The sequence below is a fragment of the Rhinolophus hipposideros genome, assembly GCF_964194185.1.
Source record: "Rhinolophus hipposideros genome assembly, chromosome: 23".
In the NCBI taxonomy this organism is placed as follows: Eukaryota; Metazoa; Chordata; class Mammalia; order Chiroptera; family Rhinolophidae; genus Rhinolophus; species Rhinolophus hipposideros.
The window spans coordinates 20606871-20630191 of NC_138069.1; the positions used below are offsets into that span (position 1 = coordinate 20606871).

The 23321-nt window shown below is 39.0% G+C and overlaps 1 protein-coding gene across 4 annotated transcripts in view; it reads right to left on the minus strand.

The window, feature by feature from the left end:
• PPP2R2B (protein phosphatase 2 regulatory subunit Bbeta) overlaps positions 1 to 23321 on the minus strand; it is a 368799-nt gene that overhangs the window by 97538 nt on the left and 247940 nt on the right. For all 4 annotated transcript variants that reach the window (XM_081034956.1, XM_081034955.1, XM_081034957.1 and 1 more), the window contains 2 exons: positions 6165 to 6262; positions 2847 to 3012 (listed from right to left, as the gene is read on the minus strand). In XM_081034956.1, coding sequence (XP_080891082.1) covers positions 2847 to 3012; positions 6165 to 6262 — 264 coding nt within the window. The remainder of the gene's footprint in view (positions 1 to 2846; positions 3013 to 6164; positions 6263 to 23321) is intronic.

Consider the following 23321-nt stretch of genomic DNA (forward strand, 5'->3'; position numbering starts at 1 on the left):
TCCCTCAATTCCACAAGACAGTGATAATAATTAGGAAAATTTTATGTATATCCTTTCATTATATTTGTGTGTGCAATCATATAATTGTTTTTAATAGACATAATATGCTATACATAGTTTATTAATGTTTTCCCCTAATCATATCTACTTCAACATTTATTCTTATGAATATATAATTTATACTAGTGAGAATTTAATAATTAAAGGTCTAATAATGGGAGATCTATTGTAAACCATAGAAGAACCATACAGCGAATGTTATACAGTCTTTGAAAATGTTACGGTTTTTAGAAGACTATTTAACAATTAGGAATATATTCCTGTTATTAAGTTTTATATTATTAAAGAAAAAAATTTGGTTTATAGAATATATTTTTCTTAAGAAAAAAGATTTATCCATGATTCTTTGTCTTTTCGTTTAAAAGATATTAACAGTGGTTCTCTCTGGATGGGAATACTTTTATTAACTTCATTTTGGTTCTCTATTTTCTAATTTTTTTTTTCAATGAACACTTAACTATTTTCATAGCATGAATACCAAATCAAATATACCTTCCCTTCTCACCATAGGTATTAGAAAACTAGGGAAAGCAAATAATTTCAAGGCTTAGATTCACAATTGAATGTTGGTTTTATTTTTCATGAAAAATTATAAAGTTGGAAATGTATTCTAACAGAAAGTAAAAACTATATCAACTATAATGAGATAAGCACAATTTTTTTTTTTAAAGATAATTGATGGTGAATTCAATTCAATTCCCCATGGTTGGGTTGCCTGGAGTCATTCTTGACTTTATTATCACACAATTTTTCTTGATTCCGTATCTTGAAGCTTTGTGGATAAAAAAGTCTGAGGAACATGTGGCTGTTACTATGAAAAATGACTTCTTCTATCTTCTGGCTGGCTCTCTGAGTAGTTTATCATTACTTGTGGCAGTTTTTAAACACAATCTTATCATCTATCTTCATTTTCTTTTTTGTACAGTAATTCCAATTGTCTTCCATTAATTTTTGCATGTTAACCTATTTGGCTTAAGGGGGTTCTCAACCTCAATATTAGTATAAAAAAATCACATAAGAACATGGAAATTTTTCTTATAAGAATCATTTTGAGGTGCTGTTGGCATATGAAATAGCATCCCAAATGGGAAGATAATATCTTTGTTAATCAAAAAACTATTTAAAAACTCAATTAACAGAACATTATGCTATATAATTAATCTTCATTGCATTTCACTGATTTCTTTCCCATCCCCCCATAAAGGAGTTAATACATCTTTGAATTTTATTGTAATAATCAATAGGCTAAATTTCATAATATAAAGTAAGCTAGCTATAACAGATAATCAGATACTTTTTTCTCTGCCTGTAAGTAATTAACTCAAAATCATCAGAACTCTCTTTTATTCTAAGTAGTGTTGAATCTGCAGAACCGTTGAGTAAAACTTAAACAGTAAAACTAAAAGGGAAGGAATCAAAACAAATTCATGTGCTTTGGCTTTCAAGAAAATAGGTTGAAAAAAATAAACAGAATAATAAACACAGTTATGAGAAAGAATTAAATTACTTGGAATCTGGAAAAACAGATGAATGAAAATCTGGTCATGTTGAGATAAGCCATGCTTGAATAACTAACTCTAAACTGGCTGTTTCAGAATTGTCATTTTTTAGATTTGTATACTGGCTTTATATTTGAGGGATTATTACTTTATATGCATTAAAAACTTTCTCCCCTTTTTTCATAAGATTAAAATAAAACTCATCGCCAAAACTTAGAAAATAAAAATGGTAAAAGAAATTTATAAGTCACCCATAATGCACAATCAAAACTTAATCATGAGAAATCTTTTGGTGTGTTTCCTTTTAGTCTTTAAAAACATTAATATATATTTGATCATATTATATACATAGTTTGCATTTTTTCTTTTTTTACTTGACATATGAGCATTATCCTTTCTTTATAAATGTTGGGGACAGGCAAATAGCAAATCTTATACTTTTTAATTTATATTTAGATGTATACTCAGACGCACACAGAGGATGAAATGAATCACTCTCCAGCTTATTTGCTTGGGAGAAAGTATTTAATTTTTATATATTAATCCTCTTAATTGTTATGCTATTCAATTAGCACTCTTTAGTATATGGCTTCTTTCAGCATGGGTATTAAGAACCTTTAGGGTAGATAATTCCATTGTATTCCATATTACTAAATTAATATGGAATTTGACTCTATTCAACCCCCAACAACCTCTCTCTTTGACCTATTTATATCAACTCTCTCTAAACCAACAAATGGTGTTAGAAGAGTATGGAGGGAGAAAGAGAGAGAAACCACTTCTTGATCAGTTCTTTGGTAGGGTCCCTTTCTCTTCTTGACCTGTGCTCCTAGCTGAGAACTTGATTGTGTCAGAGAGACACAGACATCTGCTTGAAAAAAACCCAAATACACTCAGGAATTAATAACTTCTACTCAGTACGCCAAACTCACAGGACGGCATGTCGAGTTTCCTGAAATGTGTTCCCAGAATAACATTCAGTGAATCTTAAGACAGGAAGTCACATTCCAAAAACACCTGGAAATAATCTGTGTTAGTTGAAAGCTGCAGATAACGGGTCTCATATAATTCAGTCATAAATTTGTTATTTTTAAAAAGAATAACTACTATTTACCGAGGGCCTACTCTGTGCCAGGCATTCTGCTAGGTATCTTGAAAATATTGTTTCTAAGTTTTTCAACAAGCCACAAGGTAAAAAGGAAAACTGTGTCTAACAGAGACTGAAATATATGACTTGGCTAGCGGTATCTCTGAAAATACCAAACAGGAGACGTCAGCTCCACGTACCATTAGTAGACAGGAGGAAGTAGGCTGCGTTCTGCTGAGGGAGCCATCTTATTTTATTGATTTTTTCTTCTATTTCTAAACTCTTCAGGTAATCGAACTCAGGTTCATGGCTCTGGAATGTGCTGTAAACATTGTATTCACCCCTACGATGAACCTGATTTTTACTCTGTAGGAAGGGAAAAAAACAAAAGCAAAGATTAAATCATGTAAGCCACCTGCAAATTCATCAATTCCTTCTTTTTTTGAGCAGAATCATTAGGGGTGGATTGAGCATGCCATGTTAGTGTGGGATGCGGGCTGGACCATGACAGCCGCAAGTTCTACCTTAGCTCAGTGGCCTCCAAAGTATCTGATCACGTACCCAAGTTGGTAAATATTTGCACCTCCAATATATACATATATTTATTTATAAATTATATACATGAAATTTTGCACTAATATATGGTGTACATAATATATATGGCGGTGTCAAAAATGTATACAAGTGGATACTTTGGTCAGCGTTGCTCAAGCAGTAGTTCGCCGTAATCAGAAGTGTCTGGACGCTGATGGTAACCACTTTGAGCACCTCTTGTAATTGCAAAAGTCAAATGTGACTTGTATTCATCTTTTCCTATCAGTATATATTGAGTATTACAATTTTAATACAGTTTTCCTTTCTTAAAATGTGTATACATTTTTTGGCACCCTCTGTATATATACATAGAAATAGAAGTTAAAATATGACATGATTTGAAAATCAATCTGAATTTTTAAAATCAATATAAATAGGAGCTATAATATTTTCTTTCTGCATTCTAATGGATGGCATAGACACCCTTTGGAGTAAGTTATCCCATGCTGATGTCCATATGTACTTATATCAATCCCTTACAAAGAGTGCAAAGCTATAGCATCTGTATTGTTCATTGGCATTTTAAAATCTCACCAGATTCTCACAGAATCTCTGAGAGGTAGGCAGAGCAGAGAAATGGACAGAAGAGGCTCAGAGATATTAAAATGACTTCTCCAAGGTCACACGGCTTCTAAGTAGCAGATGTGAGCATCCGATCTTCACCCCCCCCCCCCAACCACCCCCTTTTCTCCCCTAGCATGGGTAACAAAACAGACAGGAGCATAGAGATGACATCTGTGTCACGGGGTCACGGGGAGATGAGAGACTTTATCTCTGGCTTTCCCCTAGTTCTAATTACGCAAAATGCAAACAGCAGGAACTAAATAAATGATGAGAAAATGAAACATAAAGGAAAGGGTCTGCAGAACAGGGCAAGGGAAAGAAGAAAGGTGAAGAGAAGGAAAAAGAAGATGTGAAACAGAGAAAGAGAAGAGAAAAGAAGGAAGGGAGGTTTCATTTCAGGCATTTTGAGACCTGATTACCAAGAGCTTCAAGTCAGGCTTTGGAAAACGGTGTTCAAAAATTCAAATCCAGGTCTTCTTAAACATTGGCCAGGAAAGTTTGACTCTTAATAAAAGGCTCACTTTAAAATATATATATATTTCTGGGTGGGTATTGAACATGCAAACCAAAATTTCAACTTCCTGATGGATGCTAACACTTTTGTGAGGGCATTGAAGTTCGTTCTGAGAGCAAACTCTCCAGGAGTGTGTGTCTTTGAGAATTCACTCACAGAAGCCACAGAAGTCAAAAACGGGTCTGACCTAGATGTCACGTAGCTGTTTCTCAGGCTTAGTTTTCATTCCAACCCGGGCCTCACCACAAAGCTAAACACTTAACTGCATGTCACCATCCTGGACATTTATGTTTTATGGAGGCTTTCTTTAGAAAATGTGTTCCTCTTCATGTTACTGATGAATCAGGCTTCCCAAATATTTCAGTAAATTAAAATAGGTGAAACCTATAAATAGTGAATGGAAAAAGTGGGGTGGAATATTACTGGCAACATGATGTCTTGGGTAACGTATGTTAAATAGTTATTCCTGTTCCTTTATCATCACTATAAACCTAACTGGATTTTTTAAAAAATTGAAGGAGAAGGTTTGAAAATCAGTTTTAAGAGGATTTTCAAGGCTGACATACTTGCTACTAGCCTGCTTACTGCGGGGAGAGCCAGTCCACCTTAACAATAAAATTTATAAGAGTGTTGATTTGGTACCATCCAAATCAGACTGTCAAGTGTGTGTAGTATGTGCCAGACCAATTAGCACTAGGCAGCTCTGGGAAAGCAGGAAAAATTCCAGGTCACGAAGAGCTATTAGTTCCTACTTGCCAGCCACGTTTTCGTGTTTCCAGGGCCAATGGAATAGGCTGGGTGCCTGATTTAATGCTTAACACTTGAATTTATACAGAACCCTGCGGGATTATGATGCCCTTATAGAAATTAATTGCAAATAATGTGCAATTACCAAATATATCACCTCTAAATGAGGCTTTCCTTTTTTGATGGGAGGTGTAATACAAATGGCTTTGAGGCACAAAGCAGGCTTTAAATTGCTAGGGAAGTCTCTTGTGAAACCTTCCTCCTGCACTGGGCCTCCCCCTACGCTGAGCTGGGGGAATCTCAGAGGCAGGCAGTGGCAGATGGGAGAGTTACTAGAACACAGGCTGGCCTGCTGGAAGCTCTAGGACCATGCCAGGGGAGGCCAAAAAAATCAAATTGGGCGATAATTCCATACTGACAAAACAGAAGCAGACATCTCCAAAATTCAATTTATATGAAAAAGAGAAACAATTCCTAGTGGAACTCAAGTCTTGAAGAAATGGGCTTTTTGAGATTCACTGGAAGTTAGAACTCCTGTTCAGAATGCATATGGCATTTAGCTCCAGTGACCTTTGAGTCACCTATAGTAAAGTGTGTGCCCTATGCACTGCTCAGATGTCATTTCGTGGAACTGCACTCCCTTTGGTAGGGCGAGCTATCATTTTCTTCTCTACTGGCTCAAGTTATCCTTTTCACAACCATTGGCAAAGAACTATTTTTTTTTCTCCTACATATTCTGTAGGGGCACCTGAAATGAGGGGAGACTTAATTTTAATAGCTCGAGGATAAATTTTACTCCAAAAGGAGGAGTTATGCTCAAAAAGCACCCATGGCCTTTTACAAGTCAGGTGAGAAGTGAGGTCGTTTTGAATGTGCAATACCCAGGTTTGAAAAGATAAGGCCATGCCTAGGAAAGGTTCTATTTTCAGGTGCTTTTGTGAACCTGAATGAGGAAGTGTTGATATTAATGACTTTTTGGCAGTTTTCAGTTTGCTAGCAAAGCAGCAAGGTTAAGGGCGAGGACATAGGATTAAGAAACAGCAGGAGGCCTCCTTTAAAAAGAGAAGAGGGTGGGCGTTTTGTATTCACTGCCACTTACCTCCTGCTCTCGTTGAAATATTACAACCCGACCCCCTTTGTCCCCTGTCGCTAGTAATTCTCCCGTGTGGTTGAATTCTACCGTAGAGATAATGTCAGCTGAAAAGAAGAAGACAAAGGCAATTTAAGTAACTGCACACTTACTTTGAAACGACGAATAATAGACATACTTTTCTGTGCATTTAAGGGCTTAGGGCTTTGTCTCTGCAGTAAAATTCACAAGAATTTTATGGTCTGTGTTTTACGTGCCACTAGAAGTGGCACTTGGGAAAGTAAATTTCCCAGATGCCCGCACTACGCTGAGGTCTCTTGGAACATCTGGAGAGAACACAAAAGGAAACAGCCATTTAAGCCTTTTGTTTTGGGCAAGAGAAAATGAATTCCTGTATGGCTCAGGGAAATGACAGTTTTCTTTGATAATTTCTACCAATCAAACATCCTGTACCCACCTCCTGACCTGTGGCATTTCCCGTTCTTCTACACCAAGACACTTACCAAACAGGTTTCAATGGTGGCTATGCAAATGAGGGCTGGGGATTGTGAGGAAGCCAGGCTGGAATGCCTGAAGCTCAGGCAAGGAATGTAAGAAACCACTGGGACACTCTGCAAGTTGGAGATTCAACGAAGAACCCCACAAATGCTCTAGCTTGACCTATGCTCCCCCTTTCTTGGTGAACCCAACACACCTTTCTGGAAGAGCAGGGCCTTATCCTAACGCCAGGAGAAGGGTGCTGAGAAAACAGGGTCATGAGGTCAGAGGAGAGCGGGCAATTTGTACTTGATTTCCAAACAGAGAAAATACACAGGCACCAGGAACTGAAATCACAGATAATTGCTGACGGAAAGCCAGCTGCCAAGTCTTTCTTCAATGGTGACCCCGGAGGAACATGGACAGGTAAATTACCTATGATTGGATTTATTAGAGCTATTTTTAGGAAAATGTCAGAGGTTAATTCCTCTGCAATTATTCCCCTGCAGTGCTCCAACAATCGCTACTGAGAGTGCAAATAAGTTGAAATAAGGAAAAAAAGGGCAGGGGCCTTTGATAGAGGAACATTTTGAAGATTATGTCCATGTGAGGGAAGCAAAGGGGAAACAGTGGACTGGAAAACTGAGGCAATTACCTCTGAATAATTCGAATGGCAAACCTCATTTTAATATCATCTTTGCAAGATTTTCTTTGTACGCCTGATTTATTCAGCTAAGGAGTGTAAAAAGTCTTGTCTTGGCATATAACTGTCCTTTGCCAATATGAAAATGCTTCTAATGGTCATTCTTTGTGCAGAAGGAAAAAGAATAAGGCACAAGCCATCATTACTTTCCAGGTAGGCACACTGAAAAAAACAATTCATGATTTCTTGTTTGGGCCTCTTAGATGACTGACCCCAGGGATAGCAAATTCAAAGCTCTACCAGGCTGCTAGGCAGTAGAGCGTGAAGGAAACCCGGTGACGTAGAAAGCTTGTGTCTCCTCTTAGGGAACAAGTGGCTACTCTGCTTAAGCCAACTGCAGCCATGAACTATTACATGCATTACCAGATAGTCTGATACTTTTTAGAAGAAGGTAGAAATCCAGATTTTCATGCAAAATCTCTTAAGTTGTCTATATTGGCAACTAATTTGTTTTTTCAATGCCATGGTGTTAAAAATATATATAATCTTGTCTGTGGGCTGAATATGGCTTGTAGGTCATGATCTCTGGTCTATAAAGTCTTCCTTTAGAAAAGGCCACCCTATTCCTTATTCTGATCTCAACTGGAAATCTAGTCCCTTTCCTCAGGAAGAGCCTTTAAGGAACGCGACTTGAAGGAAACACAAAATAAGTTGCATGGTTATTCAGTTCCTGATGTAAGTTAAGAAGGCCCATTTCTATAACAAGTGCCCACTGAGGAGTAAGAAAGCCCAGTAGGGCTGGGAAGCCAGCCACCTCAAGTGAATTATTTGGCTACTTTTCTTTGTTATAGTTTGTGCATCTTAGCAAAGCACTCTTCATGTAGAGAGGAGAGAAGGCTGTTTAATGTTTGCAGTTGCTTCAGAATGCCCTGATTGAAAAAACACTTGAATGCTAGGATACACTTCTCTTTTAGTTACCGCTTCTGGCTTTTCAATGAGTTAGCAATGAGGTTATTCACCAAGTTTCCTGCCTTGAGCAGAACTTAAAGAAGACATGGCTATTTCTTTTCACTCTCAGACTTCTGTCAGGTACTAAACAGTGAGTCAAAACTCTCAACCGCTTAAGATACAAACACCTCCCAGAGAGAAATGGTAGTGGGGAGCCATGGGAGGTTGGTGGGGATGCCGGATCTAGGGGGTGAACAGTGCCACGTTCATGTCTTCAGAGCTAAGATTCTGCTTAAGTGCAGTTTCCGCCCTTCCTCTCAGCAGCCATGTTAACACAGACCCTGCAATTCTAGGTGGGCTCCTGGCCTGTGCACCGAGAACTGAAACATGAGCCTTTCCTTTTGGGGAAGTTAGATATCAGAAAGAAGAGTTATGTAACTTTTTCCAAGGTAAGCCTCTGGCTCAGTTTCCAAGAAAACATCACTCCAAGGTGGAAAAAAAAACCTCACTTTCTCAGGGATACCATACATACTGCATATATACTGTCTTTCTGCCCAGACTCTCTGTGAAAATGTGTTCATTTAAATGTCTCCCTTTGATCCACATAGGTGAAAACAAGGTAGGATTTTTAAAAAAAATCAATAATTCTTGGGCATGGATATGTTCATTAATTTAATCACACCACTACACCTGATGTGTAAAAAGCATTCTTCCAGGCCCCAGAGAGGGCACAAACTTAAAGACATGGTTCCCGCCCTCAAAGTCATTTCAACCAAAATGTGCAATGTCTCCTCAATCCATATCTATCATGGTCTTCAAAAAGAACTCATCTGTTGTCCTTCATTCAAGTTTCTACAAACGAATTCTGCCTGGTATATCTATTTTTACTCACTTTCCCTCAGCCTTTATAAACAAATACATTTTCTTTGGTATTTGCTCAATGTCTTTCACATGTGTATGCTATCAATATTATTTAAGAACTGTTAGGAAGATCACTGGGCCCCAACTACCATGATACCTATAGTCCCTACCGTTAAAGTAACTCCTCATGCATTAACCCCCTTCAATACAAATGTTGCTTTGAAGTTATAACACATTTTAAACCATGAGTAACCAGATATGAAAATAGAGTATTTATCACACATGAGAACAAAAAATTGCATCACAGAAGGAGAAAGATTGAAGGAACAACACCTACTGGAGAACACAAGTCTAGGCAAGACATTGCAGTGGGGTCTGTGACCCAACCAAGACCTAATACGAAGGCACTAGGCAGAGGGGTTTAGAATAGCCAGGAAGAAGAGAAAGGCACATACACACATGGGAAGATTCAAACTCAAGTCTAAGCCACATGACCCAAGCCAGTTATTATTATTATTAGATCTCTGCATTATGGGACATCAGGCATGGTCCCAGCTAATAAAAACATCCCTTCTGTTTTCCAAGTGTTACCATTATTTGTGCTATGTTTTCCTCAAGAATCTTGTAAGAGAAAGGGTAATTGGCATGGCAGGATTCTGAAACTCCTAGCCCTCTTGCCAAGTCCTCGCCTTCATTTTAATCCCACCAGCTAGCTGGTCTGTGCATTATGTTGTTTATATCTAGCTATCGTCTACCTTCCTCAGAGCATATGCCATTGCAGCTCGAGTTAATACCTGTTTTGCACTTGCATGTTTCCTGACTCATTTATCACTGCTAAGCCAGTAGGTGTAACCAGAATACTGCCCCATCCATCTCTGCATATCTTCATCTATGACTGTTTAATAATTGATGCAAAATTCATGAAGCATCCCACATTCCAATTTCAAGACACTGAAACTCTTAATACAGATACTCTTGCGTTTGCGTCATGTTCTTTGGTAGAGCAGTTTAAATTGGAAAATTCATACTGTTCAAGACAACACAACTTTTTAAAGTACAGAAATAGCATATGGTGATAACAATAAATTAGCAAACTTAGAGACAACTTCATGTAAAATCATGATAAACATAAATCAATTAATCAAGTTCAACATGACTTTTGCCTTTAAATGACCAGTTTGTATGGTACCATTAAATGCCCCGCCAAATGATGTTGTTGAGCAGAAAGCTATAAACTTGAGCATTTTCCCTCTGTTCTAGACAGATATGGATCAAGTGCATGTTTTTGACTAAAAACAAACAAACGAAAAACAGAAGCCAAAAGCAGTTATAGGGGGTCAAATGTAGTTAACATGATTTTTAAAGGAAGTATGACATTCGCCCTGTTCTACATCTATTAGTATTGATTTAATTTCCACAAGATGGCGGCCTGGCAACTCCAATTCTAGTTCAATAGGCACTGCTAAGACCAAGTTTTTCTTCTTTTAAAACCAATCTCAGCATTCCACAAAGGCTCCAGACTAGTAATTTCATACATAAAGTCTCCATTTACCTGAATAATAGAAATTGACTTGGCAATTAGATTCACCTGATGGTGAGGCTGAAGAAAATGGAAGGATCCCGTAGTCCATGCCCTAGTCTCCCAGTATGCAATGCCAGAGCACCAGGCTCAGGCAGGCATCCGGATTATCAGATGATGTGTAATTCCAATAGCAGGGTGATTGTTTTGACAAAATGATGACTCAGTTTAAACTTCAAGAGAAACTGAACCCAAATCGTCTGACAGGACAAGATCTGACTGACCAGGACACTAGCATTGGCCTCTCAGTATCCATCTTAGGGACTAAAATGAGAAGCTAAAACAATTTCGCTTTCAGAGCCCATTAAAAGTTTTATCTTTCATCTAGGAAACATTTGGTAGACGATACGATAAAGGCATTTACCTTGTTTGTATCAGCTGACTAGTTCAGCACTCTCAATACTTGGCTTCCTTCCTGATAGTCTAGTCCACTCTAGGCAGAGCTTCCTGTTTCTTCAGCTAGGCCAAGGATATCAGCAAGGATGGGAAAAAAAGGTCTCAGAGTGGAATGCAATGGTGAAATGGTGGTAGCTGCCAGAAATTTTGTGTTGAGAAGGATTGGGGAGGTCATTTTCAGCTTGCAGTTCTGTGATTAATTGGCAGGGAGGGGAGGTGGCATGTATGACCTTTGCCTTCCCTACATAAAGGCTTCTAGCCAGATTGGTGATGACTTTGTGGATGAAACAAATGGAATTCTTTGGCTTTCCGGTGGGAATTAAAACTTCTCCCTCCATCTGCATAAAACTGTGGACTCCTTTCTGGGTTCTGGTTCACAGTCCAAAGTCAGCAACCACTTTTTCAGATAAGGTTTTCTCTGGTAAGTTCTGATAACTGAAATAATGTGTTGGAGCATATTTTCCACCAAAATACGAGGGGGGGGAAGTGTGATTATGGCCAAAGAAGATATGCCTAAATACAACTGTGATTATATCCAAATGGCTTTGTTGATGTTAATATATTGTAAAAAATTTTTAAAAGAACCAGGCAATAAAAATGTGTGTAAAATGATTGCAAATTTGGTAAAGTATTTTTAATTCAAAATACATGTTATTTAACTGATAACGCAATACACATTTATTAAAATTTCCAATAGTATAAGATGGTGCTTAAAATATAAAATGAAATTTCCCTCACAACGTGACTCCTTTAATGATAATACTTAACTACTACAAATACATATACACAGATATTCATAGAAGAAAAAGGTCTGTCAGGAAGAGTCCAAAATTATATTTTTTGTAGGATGTGAATGATTTATTTTCTTATAGTCTTTTGTATAATTTTTCAGTATTTTCCAATTTTTTACCATAACCATAAATACATGAGCGATTTTTATTTGTAAGCAATTGCGATGGTTTTCAAACTGAATAAAAGAGTTTAGCATTTATCTCAGTGACTTTTTAAAAACTTTTTAAATTCCCAGATAGTAAAATTCATTTTTGGTGGCATACACTTCTATGGATTTGGATAAATGCACAGAGATGTGTATCCGCTACCACCATCATGATATAGAACAGTTTCATCACCCCAAAAAGAGTCCCTCTTACTACCCTTTTGTAACAAGCAATTTTTCAAGAGGGATAAAATTATGGGAATAAAATGAGCTGACAGGTGTGTAAGAGCTTCCAAAAGTTAATTCTGCACAAATACAGACCCTGGAACACTACCGGTCTCTCAACTCAATTTGGAGCCAATGGCTCAGAGTCAAAAATTTTATTTTGTAATCTTATTGTTTAGATATTATCACTATTTAGAGTTCTGATTATAGAGTGGTGGGAAGCTCAAATCATCAACATACCTTGGCGAACCTGGATCACACACTACGATTATGCATGAAAATTTCTACCCTTTGATGTTGGCTCTTGGTCTTTAAATGGAACTATGTTGGAGTCCTTGGCTCAGCAGAATTTCTTAACTTGACCCTATTTCTCACATTCCTTTAGCTTGGTCTTAGTGACAGAAGTAGTAAATATTAAGTTCTGAGTAGTGATAACAAGTAGATCTAATCTTGTTTATCAATTTTGATCTATTGGCAGAACCTGCCTATTGAGAAGAATCTGAGGTCCTAGCTGGGCTTGGTGGGAGAGTGCTGTCATCAAGTGGACACGTCTGCTGTGGGCATGGAAAGAGGCAGCACACGTGGCCCATGCTTGCTATCCTGACCTACTGTGAGTAACACAGATTTTCTGTCTCATCCAGACTGATTCTTGTGTCTCCTAATCAATGTGTGGTATTTAGATACTGAATCCTTTCCCTTTTATTTGAATATAATTAATTCTGTGTGTACTGGTTTTAACTTGAACCTGGTGCCGGTATTCCTCCCATATGAAAATAGGTAGATAGGAGGATTAACAGCCCCAGATCCCCAGATCTTACAACAACTGCTACTTCCTATTTAACTACAAGCATAGTACTGGAAAATGGGTACTATTTAAATGTCAGTTTGCCCCTGTGGACTAAGCTCATTAATGGCAGGTAATGTGTTGTGGCAGATACTCTTGGTTGGCTACCCCTAACCAGTCCCTTGTTTCCTTGCCTGCCTCCCGCTGTAGGGACTGAAAAAAATCAGCTACTTGCTTCTCAGCCTCCCTTGTGGCCACGGGTGGCCATGTGACTCAGATCTGGCCAATGAGGCATACAGGAAAGTCTGCTGGAGAACAGGGAGGCAGACTTCTGGGAAAGATTTTCCTTCCCTGAATAAAAGGAAGCAAGCAAGTAAGGGGAGGTCTTTTGGCTATACTGACTATTCCTTGCTTCCTGCCTTTGCATGTGGTTGTATGTGGCCATGATATGTGGAGCTGTGGCAGCCATCATGTGACCATGAGGTGACAAGACTAAGGGTTTTAAAAAACCAAGAGGCTGAGTATGACATGAGAGAATGGGACAATGTCCTTGATGCTATCACTGAACTACAAAACGTACCTTAGGGATAGCCTATGTCTGGGCTTGTTAAACAATAGATAACCTGTGGTTTAAGCCACTGCTAAACCACAGATTTTATGTCATTTGCATCTCAATGCATTCTAACAGAATGTCTTTCCATCTTGGTTTTCATCATAGCACTGTGCACAGGACAAGATTATGAATGTGTGCTGAATTGGAAAATACGGCCCCTGGTCCTGCAATTTCCATGCACAATCTCTCACAGGCACATTTCCTTTCACTTTACCACACAACCAATTTTCCTTCACACTTACTTGGTTCCCAGTACAGGTATTTAGGTAGTTTGTTTATCCCTCTCCCCGTGTGGAAATGGTACGTTGCTTTTTGACCATTCAAATATGAAAGCAGCTTATTGGGATAGAATGCCCCCCCGCCTCCCCGCCCAATGAATCATGGTGTCCATCATAACGTTATGACTTCAAAGGGACCCAGCCATGCCCTCCTTAGGAGCCAAGTTTTCCCTGCTAATGTGCAGGAAGCCCACCATGCTTGCTGAGCTGTGAAAAACCAGATGGCAGGAAGCAGGTGAGTAACGAATGCCATGCTGTTCCCATTAAAATGCACACAGCTTCTCCATGCTGACTGAATTCCCAACATTAACCAGGTTTGAGACAACTCAGGCCATGTGGGTTTGATGGGGATTGCTTTTCATTCAAAACATGTTTCTGCAACATAGAAACTGAGAAGAGAGAATTTTCCTGTAGTTGGAACAAAACTTGCCTAAAGGGCAAAGGAGTTTTTTAAAAAAAACTAAGTCCTCTAAGTACAGAAAAATCCATTGGGAAATTGGTTATCGCCTCAACTTGCCTACTAACCACAATCCTGTGTGGCTTCCCGTGGAATCTGCTGTCAAAGTGTCTACCATCTGTCACCCACTCTTTCAGAAAGCAGAGGAGTAATTAACTGCTCAGGTGATGCAAACTGTCAATCATTCAGATCTATTATCTACACGACATGGGACATTTACCGCTGACCCACAAGTCAGTGGGACTTTAGGTCCAAAATGGAAAGCTCATCACATCTGCAGGGGAACAGGAGGTTTTGGGCAGGCAGCGTGCCACCCAAACATATTTTATGAACATGGAGTCAGGTTAGCATGCCTTTGGTCAAAATTATGTGGCTCTGAAGTCAGTAAGACATGGCACCTACCTTGTGGCAGCTAAAATTCCTTATGTTTGTGGGTTGACTCAAACATCACTTCTTCAGGGAAGCCTTGTGGGACTTCTCCCCAGACCTAGACAGCTCCCTTTATCATGCAGGCTTACTGTGCCCCACACTTCTCCTTCATCACCGTTATCACCACTTACCATTAGCACTTATCCCAGTGGTAATAGAATCAGGTTAAATGCCTTTCTCAGTCTCTCAACTATAAATTCCACAAGGAACTTGTTCATCACTGAACTCTCAGGGCCTAGCTGAGACTCTTAATATATTTACAGATGCTTCTTAATTTCTTCTTTAATCAATAACTGAATGAGAACCAAAGAGAGTCAACACTAAAGTGGACCAACACACAGAGAATGGTTACTCTAAACAAAGTACCAATGAACACAATATTTATACTGGATGAATGTAAAAAACATTTTTTAAGGGGTGTGAGGCAAGGGAAAGCTCTTATCTGGAAGAGTATTTTATGACTTTAGAACCAGATAGATTGATTAGTAAAGAACGTCTTTTATTCTAAAAAGCCTTGGTAACATTGGCAAAAAATTAAGGGTCCTATGAATCACAGGAAGAGAAAGAATAGATGGGCTGTGACAACAGGGCATCAGAATATGATGCTATTTGAGAGAGGGCATGGAAGTGACAATGAGACAATTCAGTGTATTTTGAGCTAATAGGTCTGACTTGCAAAGAATTTATTTAGTGAACACGTATTACGTGCGTGTCACTGGGCTGGGTGCCAGGGATATGCTAATAAACAAAATACATCTATTCTTTGCCTTCAAGAAGCTTTCAATCTAAAGGTCTGGGAAGTAGTGGTAGACTGGGTCACAGTAAAAAGAGGCTGTTTAAAGACCTTATAATGGAAATCTTTCAGCCACAGAATCCTAGTTTTGACCTAGAGGAAAACAGAAGCCACTATGGGAATTTAAGATCACTCGCAGTTCATCCATATCCCTCCATTCAAGAAATCTCTTGTATTTCTCTAAAGGACAAATTGAACACTAAATGTACTATATCTCTTTGATGAGCTTTAGATGGGCATAAAGAAATGAACGAAGAATAGAGTAGGAAAGGATTTGGATTTTTCCTCTCCAAACAGGTTTACATGCTAAAGAAAATAGAGATGCTGTTAACAGTTCACAAGGTATTATGCTATGCTAGTTTTTCAATGGTCTTAGCAAAGAAAATGGAAAGTGTTAGAATCAAATGTGCCATTTACAATTCTATGAATCACTTAGTATTGCTCTCGCTCTCCCTTTCTCTCCCTCTTTCCCTCCCTTGCTCCCCTTCTCTATGGCTAATATTCTCTCTGAATATTATAAAATATTACTCTCTTTTGGATAATGTGCATATTTTAAAGCTCTGAATACAATACTTTATACATATTAGGTAAACAATAAAGGATAGAATGAATAAACTATTATTGATTTTCAACATCAGCATGACCCAACCGTTAATAAATACTTATCAGGCAAAAGCACTATAGTACATCCTTATGTCTGTATTCTATAGAGTGAAAATGGAATATTTAGAAAAATCTATTATATTTGATTTCATGTTCATGTATCAGTTTACGTACCAATGAATAACAGAAAATGTAGAAAAATCAGGAAAGACCAGATGTTGATAGACTCATTCATAGTTTCACTTATTCACTCAACAAATATCAATGAACACACCTACTATGTGACAAGCACAAATGCAGATATTGGATATATATATCAACTAATATAACAGGCAAAATATGTCTTTATGGGCCTTATACTCTACTTGGGGAGAAAAGATAATAATCAGTGAACATAATAGATTACATTATATGTTATATACTATGGGAAACAAACATAGCTGAGTAAGTGAGATTAAAAGTTCTGGAGGTAGGAAGGAGGCTTGATTTTAAATGGGGTGGTGGTTGTGATGGCCTCAGTGAGCAGATTGGAAGGAGGTGAGGGAGATTGCTATGTAGGTATCTCTTGGAAGAATGCCGTAGGCAGAGTAAACAGATGGTGGGAGGACCCTAAGAGAGAAACGTGTGTATGTCAGAGGACCAGTGTAGCTAGAGTGGTGCAAACCAGGGGAAAATGAGGGAAGAGAAATGAGAGGTTCAGAGAATAGAGCTTGTAGACCACAGCAAGCTCCTTGGCTTTTACTAAAAGTGAAATGGGCACAACAACGTGAAAAGTACTTAATATCACTGAACTGTACCCTCAAAAAAGGTTAAAATGGTAAGTTTTGTGTTATATACATTTTAGTACAATTTTTAAAAGCAAGGAAAATTGCAATGGAAGGTCGTTGGAGGCTATTGAGTGATGGCGTCTGACATTTTACAAGCACCTATCTGGCTGTGGTGTTGAGAACAGATTGTAGAGGACTGAGGTAGAATCAGGATTATTGAGGTAATCCAGGTGAGAGATGATGGTGGCTCGGACCATGGCATTGGCAGTGGAGGTGGAGAGAAGTGGTCAGATTCTAGCTACCCACAGAGAGTTGACCTGACAGGATCTGCTGGTGGATTGGTTATGAGGTATGAAAGAGAGACATCAAAGTGAGTCCAAGGATTTTGTCCTAATTGACATGCTGGACTTGCCCTCACTGACATTGTAAGTTTCCAGGTGAGGCAGGTTTTTTAGGGGAAGACCAGACATTCAGCTTCAGGCATATGAAGTATGAGAGGTTTATAAGTAAAGATATTAGAGTAGATATTGGCCAATAAGAGTTCAGAGCGCAGGAAAGGGGTCTGAGTTGGTGATTCCAATGTGGGAGTTATCAGCATTTCAGATGGTATTTAAAGCCGTGAGACTGGATGAGCTCTCAGGGAGTGAGTGTATAAAAAGAGGGCAAAGAGCTGAACCTTGGGGGCTCTCCAACAGCCAGAAGGTTAGGAGAAGAAGAATCAGGAAAATAAAGAAGGAACAGCCAGTGAAATGGGAGGACAACCCAGAAAGCTTAGCGACTTGGATGCCAAGTGAAGTACAGAGGAGCGAGTGATCAATTGTGTCAAACACTGCTGGGAGGTGGGTAAAAGGCCTCCGCAGACCTTTGGGTTGGAATCATGGAGGTAACTTTTGACTTGGACAAGTACAGCTTCTGCACTTGTCAAAAGGGTCAGGGTGAATGACTAGAGGCAGTTTCAGAGCAAACGGGAGGAGAGACTTTAAAGACACTGAGACAGGCAACATGCATGCAGTTTTGCTGCAAAAAGTAGCAAAGAAATAAGGTGGGAAGTGGTAAGGGAGGGCGAGTCAAGAGAGTTTTTCTTTAATGGCATAGAAATGACAGCACATGCATATGCCTATGAGAAAGTTTCAACAGCCTGGGAACAATTAATGGAGAAGAAGAAAGAGGGTGGACTTGCTGTGAATGAGTGAATGAATAAACAAACTAGTAACCAGGACGAGTCCACCTCTAACAGCTGACATAACCTGTACCGGTTCCATTCCTACCATCAGCCAAAAGACAGATAGGAAGAAACATGGTATTGAAACCCTACCTTTATATGAGGGATTAACAGGATTCTCAAAACATCTAGTAAGAATTTCTCCCATGAATCAGTTTTTCAGAGATCCACGTCATCACTACCATGTTTCCCCCAAAATAAGACCTAGCCGGACAATCAGCTGGAATGCGTCTTTTGGAGCAAACATTAATATAAGACCGGGTCTTATTTTACTATAATATAAGACTGGGTCTTATATAATATAATATAATATGATATATAATACCAGGTCTTTCATTAATTTTTGCTCCAAAAGACACATTAAAGCTGATTGTCTGGCCCGGTCTTATTTTCGAGGAAATGGTATGAATGAAAAACAACCTCTTGGTGTTTGTTCCTTCCTCCTTTTCCTCCTCTCCTCTCTCTCTCTTTCCTCTTCTCTCTCTCCCCCCTCCCTCTTTTCCCTCTTTTCTTTTTCTTTTGAAGCTGAGAGCAGAAGGGACTCTATTCCTTCTGCTCCCCAGCTCAAGGTCCATTACCTCCTATCTGCCTACCAGGCAGAAGGCTGCTCACATGTTTACACTTTAAATCGATGAGAAGTCTATTACAAGATCACTTCCCCATGGGTAGCCTGACCCTTACGGTCTTTCTTGGGTAACTTTCACCATTATTCCTATTATTATTATAGAAAGAAACAAGTCTGTCAGAGGGAAAAAATATACCTACACTCTCATCTGCCCCGTGGGAGATTTACAGACACTTTGCAAATAGCCAGGCCTAGGTGACGGTGCCAGGAACTTTCCAAGTGATTTGTAGATCTCCCTTCCAGGAAGTCAGTTTTTAATGGAAAAGTCTTCTAGCTGCACATTCCTTTATTACAGTGTGACTACAGGGACTGTCACTGCAACTGTCATGTAGAAGACTCATTGAAATTAACTCACTATTAACCAGGTCTCAAGATATTTCAGTTTCAGAAAAACACCAGTATTACACAGTTTAGAAAAGCATAGTTTTTCTTTGATACTATTTCTTGAGTTGGCCTACTGCATGCCAAGCATCGTACTGGGCCCTTTACATACACTCTTTTCCTAAATTTATGTTATCACCATTTACTGAATATCTACTTTGGCCAGGATCTGTGCTTTGTGTTTTATATTATATCATTTGTTACTCAAACTCCACGGTTCCAGTTTCTTCCCTTGTTTTTCAGATGGAGAAATGGTGGTGCAGAGAAGTACTTGCCCAAGTTTGGAAGGCTAATAGTGGAGCTGGGACTGGAACCCAATTCTAGTTTCCAAGCCTGTTTTTAACCTGCCTCTTGGGCTTCATTTCCTTTTTCTCTGCCTCCTACTACTTCTTTTCCTCACTCCCTTTTGTCTCTCACCCTTTTGCTGATCCTTTCTTGATCTTTCACTCATAGTTATAGGCTTCATTTCCTAGCATGGCAGAGTGGATCTTCTGGGGGCTCAGCCTTAATGTTTCCATCCTATCTCCTGCACTCCCCATCACACACCTGACACCTTCGCCAAGTTTAGACTCCCTAAGCAAACATGGCCTGTGCTGAGCAACTTTCGTTTCCCTGCGACATTTTGTCCATTATTCGTACTTGCTGACATCTTTTTCTCCTACAGTGTATGCTCCTTGAGGGCAAGATCTTCTTCACAATTTTAGTCTGGGGACCTGGCACAGGAACTGGCAGTTAGGAGGTTTGCACAAAATTCCTGTTGAGTGGCTGAATGAAAAAGTGAATACGTAAACCCTTCAAGGCTTGCTCAAATGCCACTACTCCATGAAGCTTTTCCTTATTGGGAAAAAATCCCTTCCTCCTCACAACTCCTGCAATTCTTTGCACTTTTCACAAGCTACCTATGTCCTTCTCACTTATGTGTGTACTTGGTTTTCCTTACTGAAATGTATTTCATGAAGGGCAGTGTTCCTATTTAACTCATGTTTAACTCTACCAACAAATTCCACAACCTGGAATTTATTCTCAGAATGAATCCTCTTCCCTCTTTTTTTTCCCAAGGGGAAATTTAGTTGACAATTAGTCTCTTTTAGATAGCAAGTAAAGATAGTTTCCATTTAAAACTTCACTAACCTACATTGCATATTCTTATGAGATATGACTCATTTATATTGGATTATGGTACTAATGTTGACAGACTGCTTGAATACAGTGTGTGCGTATGTGTGTGTGTGTGTGTGTGTGTGTGTGTGTGTGTGTTGTCTCCTTAACTACATTATAAGTTCCCTGAATCATATTTATTTCTTTAATAGAGAGAAGATAGAATCGTATTTATTTCTTTAAATCACATTTCCTTCTTTATCGGTATCTAGGATCTCATTCTGCGTATAGCAAACATGACATGAATGGTCCACACTTGGAGATTTAGGATTCTCATGGGACAACGGATTGTTGGCCTGTTTAATGCATATGATAGTTCTCTCCTAAACTTATTATTTTGCCTATAGCTTATTATTAATGGTGTATTACTATAGGTTCATAGCCTGGGACATCTCTGAAATAAAACCAGTACTTGAGAAATCAAGTACCAAGGCCATTTTCAGAAGCATTTCCTCCAAACATAGCAGATGGGTGAGGAGTGGAACTAGGTCATATTTCCATCTCTCTCAGGACTCTTCTTTTGGGGACATTTCAAGTACTGATTCCAACAACCCAAGGTATTGCCTTTGGAGAGTGTGGAAACGCTTAGGGCAAGAAAAAGCCAATAACTATTAACTGCAGTAGCAAAACTCCTTTCTCTCCAACACACACCATAGCAGTTTCACAGCCCTGATTGTGATGCATTGATTATTTCCTGCAAAGTCCAGGGGAAAAAATTACATGTCAATATTTTATCAGGCAACAGAAAGAATAAAACCTTTAAACACTAAAGGTACAGACTCAACACTGGCCACAATCTCAAATACACCGCCTGCTCTTTACAGTAAAATGTATCAGAAACTGTTTTGGGGAAGTCTTGGGATATGCAACCTTTTGGTAATTAATTTATTACTAAGGAAACGCTGTGAACGGGCCTTTTCCTCCCTCTCAAACCTCATCTTAAATCATCTCCCAGACCCCTCCTCCCCTCCCTTGATCTCCCTACATTCTAGTCCACCAGTCTGCCTTCAGATCTCATAAATGCCATGCTTTTTCTGACTTTGGGGTCTGCAAACATGCTGCTCTGTCTCTCTGCCTAAACTACCCTCCTCCCCCCTTTTCCTTGGCTAACATCTTTCAGTATAAACAGCCCTTCCAGAGAGGCCTTTTCTGAAGGTCCGGTCCAAAGTCACTGTACATTGCTCTCTATTCTTTTCCTGCTTTAAAGCATCAATCAAAATTCATCATTTTTTGTTTGTTTGTAATTTACTGATAATTTTTACTTTCCTATAAGACTAAAATTCACCAGGGCAGGGATCACAGCTGATTTTTTTCACTGTGGTATTCCTGGCCCACAGCCCTTCAAGGTTTGACACGTAGTAGACGCACTATTAATGCTCAATGCAGGTATAGTTTTCTAGAATATTTGTTAATAGTTATTGCCAGATCACTTGGGTTCATATTTTCTAATATTGTTCTTATATACACATACATACACACATGTTTGGTTTTCAGTTGACGGGATGTAGCAGACCTATGAGATAATGAAAATTTAAAAACCAATGAAATCTGCGCCTTGTTCTCCTTAAAATCTCCATTTGCCTCATTCTCCTAATTCTCCTTAGCTAATAACACACCTGAAAAACGCATGCCTTGTAAAATGTGTATACACTCTTAGGATTTTTGAATTCTAGCTCTTGTCTCAGCCTTTCAATTTTCAGTCTCTCAGTCTCCACCCTTTCAATTTTCAGGAAGAAAACACCAGAGGCTGGGTGGGCAGATCTTTACATGCCAAGAAGTGTGACCCAATGAACTATTTCAGTCAAACATGCAGTTTGAGTTGGATTGCTGGATCGCTGAGAAGGGATTTCTGGATTAGACAGTTCATTAGTGGCTGAGCCATTTTAGGGCCTGTCTATCTTTGCTTGTCATGTCTGTAGTTAGCAAAGTGACACAGTGAAGGCAGCTTGAGTGACAAGAGTGGGTCACATGGAATAATGGCTGGAACAGCAGCTACCCAGAGGCACCAACCACACCCTTTGGCTCAGGATCCCAAAAATGTACATATTTGAAAATGAGACTTGGTGTCAACTGAAAACTATTTGCTGAGCACCTTCTATATGCCTAATTTGGGCGTTGTTCTGAGAAATAATTCTAGGTAGTCCCGATAGCAGTGTCCCACCCCCTGTTTAAATTCCAGCTTTACCACTCACTAGCTGGCTCATCTTGGGTATATTTCTTAACCTCTTTTTCCCCATCACTTACCTCATCTGCAAAATGGGGAGGATATTAAACCGAGAATTAAATGAGGAACTTGATGCAAAGCTCTTAGAATGGTGCCTGACACACATAAACACTAAATAAGGGTTAGAATAACACTTTATCTAGAAGTAATATAGTGAATGGTTAACAACATCACTTTAGATGTCATTCAGCTCTGCCATTTATAACTGATATAACTGATATAACTAATATAAGACCGGTGTTATTTTACTACAATAACTATAATAATTTTTGCTCCAAAAGATGCATTAGAGTTGATTGTCCAGCTAAGTCTTATTTTGGGGGAAACAGGGTACTTTTCTAGGTGTTAGGAAGTCTGCATTGATGGATAAGAACCCTGTACTCAGATAACTTATTTTAGTGTGGGGTAAAGGCGAATGCTTCACTGTTTCCACATTTCTCTGACTATATAATGCTACTGGGAAACACTGTTTTATGCATAGTGCATAGCCCTTTGCAGAACTTATCCCCAGGGACCTTCATGATAAAAGAATGAAAGGGATTCCCCGTCATTAATGCATAACAAAATAAGACCACTCCAGAACCCTTCTTAAAGAAACACACAATTTATTTCTTGAAAAGTCAGTGAGCCCACCAGGGCAGCCTTGGTTTGGAACAAGCCATAGCCTCACCTGGGAGCTCAGATGTGGCACAGGTTTCTGAGACTATCACAGGAAAGGTTAACTTGACTTTCACCTCCAAAGTGGAGTGGTTTTCCTCTGCATCTA